We start from the raw sequence: 11,690 nt of genomic DNA, 5'->3' as shown, positions 1-11,690 counted from the left end.
TCTGCTCGGAGAACCAGGAAACTGTTTCACACATCCTCGGAAGCTGGTCCAAGTTAGCACAAACGTTATACAAACAAAGACACGACAGAATGCTACGCCCTATCTACCACGCATTACTTAACAAATATGGACATGAACAATCTAATCACTTTTTACCATGGTACAAGCAATCTATACCACAGCCTAGTCAAGAAGATGACGATGTCAAGATTCTATGGCACATCCCATGGCACGTAGAGAAATCCCCAAAAGACGGAGCAAACAGACCTGACATTAGTGTGCATGACAAGAAAAACGAGGAATGGATTTTGGTGAAGGAACCGTATGCACTCCAGGAACAATCACAGAAAAGACCCAACACAAGCAAAATAAGTACGTGGACCTGAAACTAGGAATAAAGAACTTATATCCAGGATATAAAGTTAGAACACTGTAGTTTTTGATTTCAGTCTTAGGCGCTCACTACGAAAATCTAAGTAAAGAACTGAACGTGTTATTTGGACAGCAAGTAGCTAGCCTAACCATAGAACGCTCTCAGAAATGGATTATTTCACAGATTTGTGAAATTGTTAAACGATTTTTTTATTTGAATTTATGTGTTTGTAGTTCTAAGAGAGACTCATTTTAGTTTTGAAGAACTCAAAGTTGATCTTAGCTTCATGTACTATTTTAGCTCAATAAATTGGTGTTTTTTTCTTTGTTTTTGTATCATACCCATTTTATAGATTATTGCAAATTTTTATTTTTATTTATTACTTTTATAATAATGTAAATACTATATAGTATACTTAGTCCACATTGCCTAGGCTAAGCCCGCAACGATGTTTCTACATTTAGTGAGATTTTATCAATAAAGTACACCATAATAATAATAATTTAATACTTATAGGGCGCGTTTTCCATGTCGAAATGATCAAATTCGCTAAAGACAAAGCAAAAGTAAAAGCAAAAGCAAAAGCAAAAGCAAAAGCAAACGAAAAACCAAAAAATAAAAACGAAATAAAAATCAAACGGCCTAGGATACAGGAAAACCAAAAGAAATTTTTTTGTAAAGTTTTTGTAAAATGTTGAAATATTGCATTTCCCAATTTTTCTCCCTTAATGACCTTTTTTCTTTTTTTCTCCCTTCCTCTTTCGACTCTCATTCCTTCGTTTTTTTTGAACTCAGAGGGGTGGGGTCACATGTCGTCACGAGCCAACGCATGCGCAGTTGGAATCAAAACTTTAGCCTGTACAAGTTTTGTCCATCCATCAAACCAAGAAGAGAAAACCAGGTTTGTCGATGCTATCACCTCGAACTTTCTCTCAAATACGACGAGTTTAACAACTTAACAAACCTACTGGACAAGGAATGGGGCTTAAGCCTCTAGAATTTGCCGACTGTTTGTTGGACAGCCCTTATTTTCGAGAAAATATTCACGAACATGAACGAGAATTGGAGCAGACGAATGAGGCGATTAAGGGTTTGATCAAGGAATGCAAAGCTTTACTCAAGGCAACGGAAAGTACGTACCTTAAATATCATCTAAAACTCGACATTTAATTCTCTGTCATTGCTTCAGGTATCCTTGCTTGTGATCCATAAGCCACATTTTCCTGCAGGATTAGAAGAAAGAAGAAAGAGTCTTTCGCAACGTTGAATCTGTGCTGAATTGTGCTTAGATGTTTGAAAGAGAAAATGTAGTTAAAAAATAAAAATCGTTTGCAAAAACCATGTCTAAATTTCTATTTTGATATGACAGAGAATTAATATTACAAATTACGCCTAGGTAGATTAAATATAATGCTTTTTAAGCGTTCAAATCCTTAGGTTTTTTGTTCTGGTTCTAGTATGTCCTCAACATACCATCCACATTCTGATAACACAGCTTCAAAAAACATCGAATATCTCGAATTTCTCCTTGCTGGCGTTGAAAGAACTTTTTAGAATTGCATTTAATATTTCACCAACGGTGCTAAAGTGGCAAATAAACTTTTATATTTGTGGAAGCCATTGTGAGAGGTGTCGGAGACACATGTTTATTGTCTAAAGGAAGTTCGTTATGAGGTACGATGCTTGGTTTTTCCAGTTAATTCGATCTGTGGAATTCCGTTTTTACCAGGACATATATCGTCAAAAAGCTTATCTTAGGGGATTAGAGAAAAAGTCTTTCTTTTTGGCGAATATTTACCACAATATACTCATTCTTGCATATTAAAAAAATACATATTACTTAACTTTTATATCTTGTCACGAAAAAATCTAATCGGAACACTTGTCTTTTTTTAAATCGTTCAAACCATTCCCAGTCATGATCCGAGTTATTGAAGTTATTTTTTATTTGAATTTTAACTGGAGGTTTTAAGTGGTAATCGTATCAGAGATCTTTCGATTATTTTCATTACAGATACTAATATAATACAGGTTTTGTCATGCAGACAGACTGGCATGAGTAACTTCATGTGCTAATTTGATTCATGTATAATCTTCAGTAGTTTTGGTTCATCTGTTAATCCAGTGCTCGAAATACCCTTATTTTCGTATATTTTATAAGTTAAGCCTTCCTTTTAGGCAGAAAATTTATCAAAACTAATAATTGTTTGGTAGACAATAACACTATTGTTGTGGTTACATCTTGTGTTAAATGTTCAAAAAGCTCTTTTGTTTTCAACCTCCAGGAACATTTATATTTAAAAAAAAGAATTACTAACCATTTCCTTGTTTTTCAAATCCTCTGTTTAGAATGACAATTTGATATGTTTATTTATTTTATTGTTGATTGTGTATGCAACAATACCAATACTCTTATCACAAAATCATTAATTCCACTTTTCTGTCAGCCATCCAAATTTATCAAAACAACTAATATAAGTTTAGCGTTGGTTCCAGCTTTTGACTCAGTTGATTAGCAATGCAATTCTTTTATAATCATCATATCTTTTTGTTTTTTAACCTTTTTGTGGCTATTGGCTTCTGTATTAATGTAATCAAGTTGTAAGTGTTCCACCCTCGTATAAGATAATTTTTCAAAAATCCTTGAGAAAGCTGAATAAATCTAATTGATAAACTGTACATTTGTATGGAAATTAAATGATGATGTCCAAACGTTTTGGTGACTGTAGCACCACATACATCACATGTAATCTAGGGGCTGATTGGTGGATTTGGTCCTGCATATTGGACATAACTGACATACTGAGTAGAATCTAACTATATTTAGGGTAAATTTTACCGACTGCAGGTTAAGGAAATGTTACCACTCTTTTCACTGCTACACGCTGATCAAGATGTCACTCACAACAAGGAAATAGGGCAATACACTGCTTCCAAACCGAGAATATAAAGACAGAAGTGTATTGCCTAATTTTCCTGTTGCAACACTTATCTAGATCAGCTCGTAGCAATGAAAAGAGTAGTTAAGGTGCCAAATGAAAAGTATAATGACAGGTGAAATTTGTGTTTTCAAAATTCATTATTCTTTGCCAAAATAAACATTTTATGTCTTTAAGTTTTGAATCTTGCATACTGTGTTATATTGAATTCATTGGCACGTTATTAATTTTATACATTATAAAAGGTTTTCCATTCAAAATTAGGAAGACATAGCTCATACATAATGAATTGCCACTAAACATTCTCTGTAGCATGAACAACTAGGATTATTCTACTCCCTATTATAGATGACTTTCATAATGCAGTTTTTTTCTGATAGAGGAAATGAAGCCTTTTTACCAGAATAACTATCAATGCTGTTTGAGAAAATCCTTCATGAAAACTATTTCCAGAAAATTTTGTTTCCAGAAAAGTTAGGAAAGAACAAAAATAGAGAGTTTTGTATGTATTTAACACTAGAGGCCTAAGTGACCTTGTTTTGGTGCATTTTCAAAACTTCAAATGCTCACATCTTGTCAAGGATTTATTACCTTCATTAGAAACTCACACACATTATCTAAATTAACAAAGTCAATGATTTAAAAGGGTTTTCACTCCAAAAACATTGATTTTTAACATTTATGCAAGTTAGCCACAGCCATGTATATATCTATGAATTTTATTTACTAAATCTAAGGCTTGAATTTTGCAGTGTTCTTTTATCTTTTATTACCATCTTAATTAGATGGAATTAGATGGATACATTTTTGGAATAATTTTTAAGTCCCTAATAAACACCAATAAAAAATTCTCTCAATATTTCAATGGTAAATATTATATTTTCACAAATCTTTCAAGGAATCTGTGATGTCATTTACTCGACAATGTTTTAGACAATTTTTGTAGCATTTCAAAAAAGTCTCTAATAAACACCAATAAAAAATTCTCTCAATATTTCGATGGTAAATATCATATTTTCACAAATCTTTCAAGGAATCTGTGATGTTATTTACTCGACAATATTTTACATTTCAAAAAATTAAAGTCAAAGGAAAAATTGGTATTCAAAAGTCTTGAGGTTAGAATAATATTGACTCCAAGGTTGGTTTTCCATTACTTTATTAAAATAATCAAAATAGATTTAACCACATCAAATATACCCTCCCAAACTGTTTCATTGTTTACTAACTTTGTACAGAAACAGTAAATATATATAAACTACTAATAGTTTCTGTTGTTTTATTTTAAACATCTTTTATATTCTACACAAACAAACAAACATGTTTTGTGAAAACTGAAAAGTGTTAAATTTTGTTGGTTATCAATTATTAAGGCTAAGAGTTTTCTACGAATAATAAATAATTATAACGCTATTTATTTATTTTCACGCCAAAGATCATAAGTTTTTTGTAATCTTTCTCATTTAAATATTATACTTATAAGCCAATACATTCTAAATTTATAGCATAAAAATAATTTCTGTTGTTTAACATACCTGGCATTGTATGGCATTGTACAGTATGTACTGAAGCTAGACCACGATGCATCATGTTTATTCAACTCGACTTATTAAAACACTTATGTGAAGTACATTGCCAGTCTTCATTATCAGGCTGAATGAAATAAACAACTGAGCTCAACAAATTCAGTCTGATTTTGACCGAATGAAAAAAAAAATCACAGGGAAATGGTGATATTCAAGGCATCGTTTTCATGATTGTCCAGTTAAATTGTTAGAGTACAAACACTAAAAGTGTGCAACACTTTGCACTATTTAGTAGTAAATAGTGCTAATTAAACAATAGAAAACAATAGGATTAGCATAATTCAGCAGTATTTAGTGGTATTTATGTTACACACTTATAGTGTTTGTACTCTATTATTATATTGTATCTTAATGTAATTGGTATTGTGTTTATTTACTTTGTAAGTATAATTATTTTATACAGGACTCTGTTTAAACTAACCTGTGCTTAATTAGATGTTCCTGTTAAAATATTGAACAAAATAAAATAAATTGATCCAGTCTTCTCACGATATGAAACCCAACAATATACATATAGAACTGCTCAAATGGATTAATTAGTTTCCCTGCATTCTCAAGTTTATTCTTATTGATGTATTTTCCAGACCTTTCAAAAGCACAACAGAGCTTTGCTCAAGTGTTAGATAACTTTCGCTTTGAATGCATTGGTGAAGTAGAAACTGATGATGAGATCCTCATTGGTAAGCAATACACCTTGTTATATATTTCACTTACTTTATCTCACCTATGATTGGATTGCAACATTCAGCCAATCATCATTAGCATGTGAACTTTCTAAACATATTATGGACCTTAAGCTGCAGGTGGGTGACAATGTTGTCAAAATTGAGGCACTTGAACCTTCTGTTGTATTATTATTTCATCTATCGTTTGTCTACTTTAGTATTCTACTCAATAGGTACCCCAGTTTTACAGTGAAATGGGGTCTTTTGGGAGCACTTTACTTGAAGTGAAAATCAGCAAAGATTAGCTTATCTCGTAGCTGTTCTCTTTACTATGTAACACCAAGACATTTAATTTCTTACTTTCAGCATAAGATGGCAATGTGTTCTGCACAGTGTTTCGTACATTCCAATGAGTGTCTATTGAATAGCGCAATTCGCACTAATGTATGCTTGTATGCAGCTCAAGGTCCCTATTATCAGTAGCTTTTTCTGTAGATAATAAGTTTATTATTATAAGTTCACTCAAGGTCATGTAGGTTTTAAAGCATTTTAAATCTTTATTCTTAGTATCTTTAATAAAACAAATATTGAATGGGGTTTACTAGGTCTGTTTAGTACAGTACAATGTGCCCAGTGGTAAAAGCAGGATAATTCACATTGCCTGCTTTGGCTGGCTGATTTTGCACATGTGCTGTGCTCTGTTCAACTGTTTAACACACCATACTGAATTCTCAAGCGGGAATACTCAAAAATTTATTGTCATTTTGGTCCTTTAATATTTTCATGTGAATCTTGCACAGAACCAGATGCAGTAGAACCTGAAAATATTGTTAATTTATGAAGAAGCTTAGGTAGTGGCACTAAAATGATAGGTAAATATTATGTTTCATTTATTTTATGTGTTGTCCAGCTGATGCACTCAAAGAATTCGCCTCAGTGATTAAAGTTGTAGAAGAAGAAAGGGCTAGAATGGTAAGCTAGAAATCCAAACTATTTGAATTTGATTGTCGTTAGGGGTGGGGTTGTATATTAAATCAGGAATTTCATAATGTTTTTGAGTAGTTAGTTATAATTAAGTCTGAAGTATCTGGCTGCGATCTGATAGCTTTACAGTGGGTTTCACATTACTTTATCCGATTGTGTTCTTAACTATGTTTGGAAATTCCGAAGGTCGGCCCCGACTTCTGAACTTCAAAGTGAAGTTTGTTATGAACTTCTGAACTTCCTGCTGTAGTTCGGAACTTAGTTCTCACTGAAGTTCAGAACTTAGTAACTTTGGATCTTGACGTTTAGTAGAATTTGAAGTTCCGTAATGAATATCTTTAACAACAAGGGCGAGCTCTCCCCCTAGAAGCTAGGTTGAAAATTGTTGATTTGTATCTACAAGGTTAAAAACCAGCGCAAATTGGTTCCGAACTTAACCTATCAAGAAAAACAGTTTTAAAGATTGCCGAAACTTCGTAAGGACTGGAAAAATAGAACCAAGACGTGATGGAAGTAGGAATACTATGAGTAGAGTAGCAAGAACCAAGGATGTCTCTGTATATGTCAAATACTGTAAGCAAACAAAGTCAAGCGTGTATGACAAGGATATCCAGAAGCTACTGGTTGAAAATGACGATTGTTTGTCGCTAAATACTCCATCTCTATCGTTGATTAGCTGTATATTTCAAATAAGGTTATTCTTTCAAGAAAATCCAAGTTGTGGCCAGGGAATCTCTAAAGCCAAACACTCAAACAATTCTAAATCCATTTTCACTAGCCAAGTTCTGAACTTCGGTGAGAACTAAGTTCCGAACTTTGGCGGGAAGTTCAGAAGTTCATAACAAACTTCACTTTGAAGTTCCGAAGTTGGTGCTGAGCTCTGACAGCTGCTGACTTATTCTGAAAGCTCTGTCAATGATTTGGTAGGGACTAGTAAAGCTAATGTTATTAATTTGGTATATTATCAGATCAACCATACCAACTTTCAGCTTATTCAGCCACTAGAGGTTTTTAGGAAAGAGCAGATTGGAGGAGCCAAGGTAAGATGGATGATAGATAGAATAGCTGATAAATTTGTGGACAGTACACCTGTATTGTGTTTTGTCAGTTCTGTAGTGTGACGTGTCATGTGTATTCTTACTGTCTATGATAATGATATGATACATGATGATGATGATGATTATGATTATGATTTTGATGGTAAGGGTGGTACACAATGACGACAGCAACAATGGTGTTGGCATTGATAATAATTATTATTAATAATTATACACAATTATGTTGATGATGATGATGGTTATGGTGATGATACATGATGATGATACATGATGATGATAATGATGATGGTGTTGATGCATGTTGATGATACATGATGATGATACATGATGTTGATACATGTTGATGATACATGATGATGATACATGATGATGGTACATGATGATACATGATGATGATACATGATGATGATAATGATGATGGTGTTGATGCATGATGATGATACATGATGATGATGATGGTGTTGATGCATGATGATGATACATGATGATGATACATGATGGTGATACATGATGATGATACATGATGATGATAATGATGATGGTGTTGATGCGTGATGATGATACATAATGATACATGATGATACATGATGATACATGATGTTGATACATGATGATGATACATGATGATGATACATGATGATGATACATGACGATGATACATGACGATGATACATGATGGTGATACATGATGGTGATACATGATGATGATACATGATGAAGATACATGACGAAGATACATGACGATGATACATGACGATGATACATGACGATGATACATGATGATGATACATGTTGATGATACATGTTGATGATACATGTTGATGATACATGATAATGATACATGATGATGGTGATACATGATGATACATGATGATGATAGATGATGGTAAGGGTGATACAAGATGACGATAGCCACAATGATGGTGGTGGCATTCATAATCAATAATTATACACAATAATGTTGATGCATAATGACGACAGGTGATAAGATAAAATGATGAAAATATTATATTTCCAAGAGGCAATTCAAAATAGGCCAATTTGTTCTTGTTTAATAATGATGATAATGATAATAATAATAAATAAATAAATAAAGACATTTATTATTATTATTGTTATTATTATTATGACAGCAGTGTTAAACTTTAGTATGCTCCATGCAAGTGGCAGAGTAGGGCGCAAAGCGTAACCTAAAGGCCAATCTAACCTTAAAAAGCTTCTAATTACAATTGTTCTTTATACGATGAACTAGTGAATCTTGTCTATAATAATAGTGATGTCCCTAATCACAATAGCTATATATCCTAAAAAAAAAAGTCTAGTTATCAAAACTTAGGAGAAATATTATCCTAATCTCTAAAAAACACTCAACTAGAGTGATGAGGAAAATTAAATGAATCTATTTGAATTGGAAGATCTAAATAAAAATGATTAGTTCTAAATCCTTCAATAATTTATGATTTGCTTAAAATTGTATCATATAGCTAATTTTAATCTCATTTAACTGCTTTTGTAGGTACTGTGTCCTTATATTATAAAAATATATATTTCAATAAAAAAAACTATTGGTAAAAATATGAATAATTATTATATAAAAAATCAAAGGCCCTTAGGCGAACTCGTGGATACTTGTTGCACTTTTCGAAGATTGGTCTTCCTGTGCCCTCTTTAAGCTGGTTGACATTCTTAAACGGATTCCAAATATTTCGCTCGATTTAATATTTTGAATGCTCAATTTATCTAGTAAGATGAGTAATCGTCCTTATTATTTTCCTTTTAGCTTCTAGTTCTTCGCTAGTTTGTTGAGCTTGGAATTGAAAATTGTCTGAACTTCAATTAATACGAAAGACGACTTCGACTACGACTTCGCGATAGAGTCAACTGAGTCAAGTATAGAGTACAATCGGAAGAAGATCTATTTGAAAACGCTTTCTCTGTTTTCAGTTTCAAAGCGGGCTGTGTGTTTTATTCCAGGAATCATTCGACCTACGAGCTCAAAACTGAATATACAAGATAATCGACCGTTTATGATACAATCTGGACGATCAACATAAAGCGTTGTGTTATGCGTGTTGATTTACATTACTGTTTATCTTGACCTTCAGGGGTCACGGCTCCTACTTCAAATGAAACTATTTATTTACACTGTGAACTAAGCAAATATTTTATAGAAATACATTTAGAAATGCTATTTATTTCGTCTTCATCCAAGTCGGTAAATTAATGATTATTTATTGGAGCGAATTCTCGTTAGACCTTCGCATATTTCAACATACAATCTGAGCATTAGTTCGGCTGTTTGTAATCTTGTAATGCGTGGCGATCAATCTACTTTTTATTCAGAACGGCTTATTTAAATGACAAAACTGGCCGAACTTCCTTCAAAACTCCATTGGAATTGTTCTTTTTTTCGTCTTTTACTATTTTTCTACTATCTACGTACATCTACATTGATTATTTTCTTAAGAAGTCACTTAGTAAATACAACTGTTGATCAGTAATATTAAAACTTCGCTCGATCGAGTTTGTGAGATTTTATTCCTGAATACCGCCGTGACTTTGAGCTGTCTGTATGGAGAATAAAGTCCTCCAGAGCTTGAAATCAGACTCTCTTCTTGAGTTCTAATTAAAATAGCCTTTTTCGATAACCGGCTCGATCTACGAGTCTTCTGAAAAATCACGTTGTACCTAATAAGCGTGTTTGTTTACTTTTTAAAATACATAAGAAAAAAAGGTCTAAGTCATTGAAATTTTATTTCAGGTGTTAATCGTATAACTTTATTTCAACTTGCATCTTTCCTTGATTCTTTTAATATGAATAATTTGAAGATAAAACTATGTGCGAGTGTGCGCATGCACAGTGGGCCCCCACGGCGCCCTACAAGTGCTAGAAACTGATCCCACATGGAACATCAGCATTTTGTTTCCTCATATAAAATAACAAAGTAATCTATATGGTATAAGAGCTTTGTGCTTGCTAGTGTCGTGTAACATTCGTAATCAAATGACATAAGACGATCGCTAAACGTTTAATTATCGATCTGCTAACATCTTAGTGAGCGAGTGACACATTTGCATATTCAGACCCCTCACAATAACTCGTTTCTACGCTTCGCGTATCCACGAGTTAAAAAATGATTTGGATCTATATCTCGAGATACTAAAATCTAAGTTTAAGCTAAATTATAACAACCTAATAATTAACTATAAATCTATATAATTATAATGTTCAATGTTCAGTGTCAAATGCCTATAGTGAGAAGTCTCATAGCAGTGATTTGAAAGTATGTGCAACGTTCAGTGTAGATGAAATGACAGCATCTTTATAAGTGTGTATTATTATTATTATTATTATTATTATTATTATTAAACAAGAACAAATTGGCCTATTTTGCAAACAACACTGATCAAGTTTGAGGACCATTTGTTTTTGCACCAAATACGCCACTGGAAGTTTGCTATGCGTGAAACCTCCCATATGACAATGATACTTGATAATATTGATACTAAGTGATGAAGATAGTATTGAAGATAGTATTGAAGATATGTTTTTTATTTATTCAAAGTATACCTCTCTGATTTCATTTACAGGAAGAAAAAAAGAAGTTTGACAAGCAAACTGAGAAATTTTGTTTAACTGTTCAAAATTATCTAAACATGTCGTCAAAGAAAAAAGAAACACAGCTTAAAGAGGTATTGAGGTATTTTGAAGTCTTACATTCCCCAGTTGATGGAAGTAATTTTCTTGGTGCCTGTTGCTGTTTATAAGGTTGTACATTCCCCAGTTGACTGGGATACCTGTGGTTTATAAGGCATGCATATTCTCTTGCTAAAAGGTGTTACATTCCCCAGTTGACTAGGATACCTGTGGTTTATAAGGCATGCATATTCTCTTGCTAAAAGGTGTTCCATTCACCAGTTGAATGGGATACCTGTGGTTATGAGGTCCTTTATATTCTCTTAGTACCTGTTGCTAAAAAGTGTACAATTCCCCAGTTGAATGGGATACCTGTGGTTATGAGGTCCTGCATATTCTCTTAGTACCTGTTACTAAAAAGGTATTGTACCATTCTCCAGTTAGGAGG

General features: G+C 33.0%; 1 protein-coding gene across 2 annotated transcripts in view; it reads left to right on the top strand.

Annotated features, from left to right (window-relative positions):
- The first annotated feature begins 1,223 nt into the window (after nt 1–1,223).
- The window catches only part of LOC116296252 (rho GTPase-activating protein 26), a 28,817-nt gene continuing 18,350 nt past the window's right edge, over nt 1,224–11,690 (top strand). For both annotated transcript variants that reach the window (XM_089040403.1, XM_089040402.1), the window contains exons 1-5: nt 1,224–1,505; nt 5,483–5,578; nt 6,474–6,535; nt 7,516–7,587; nt 11,197–11,298. In XM_089040403.1, the coding sequence (XP_088896529.1) occupies nt 1,352–1,505; nt 5,483–5,578; nt 6,474–6,535; nt 7,516–7,587; nt 11,197–11,298 (486 nt within the window). In that variant the 5' untranslated portion in view covers nt 1,224–1,351. The remainder of the gene's footprint in view (nt 1,506–5,482; nt 5,579–6,473; nt 6,536–7,515; nt 7,588–11,196; nt 11,299–11,690) is intronic.

Source organism: Actinia tenebrosa, unplaced genomic scaffold (assembly GCF_029948245.1).
Source record: "Actinia tenebrosa isolate PJP-AT-01 unplaced genomic scaffold, QUT_ActTen_1.0 PGA_scaffold7__59_contigs__length_16204524, whole genome shotgun sequence".
Lineage (NCBI taxonomy): Eukaryota > Metazoa > Cnidaria > Anthozoa > Actiniaria > Actiniidae > Actinia > Actinia tenebrosa.
Note: the sequence above shows the minus strand (reverse complement) of the source record. Positions and strands in the feature narration are given on the sequence as shown.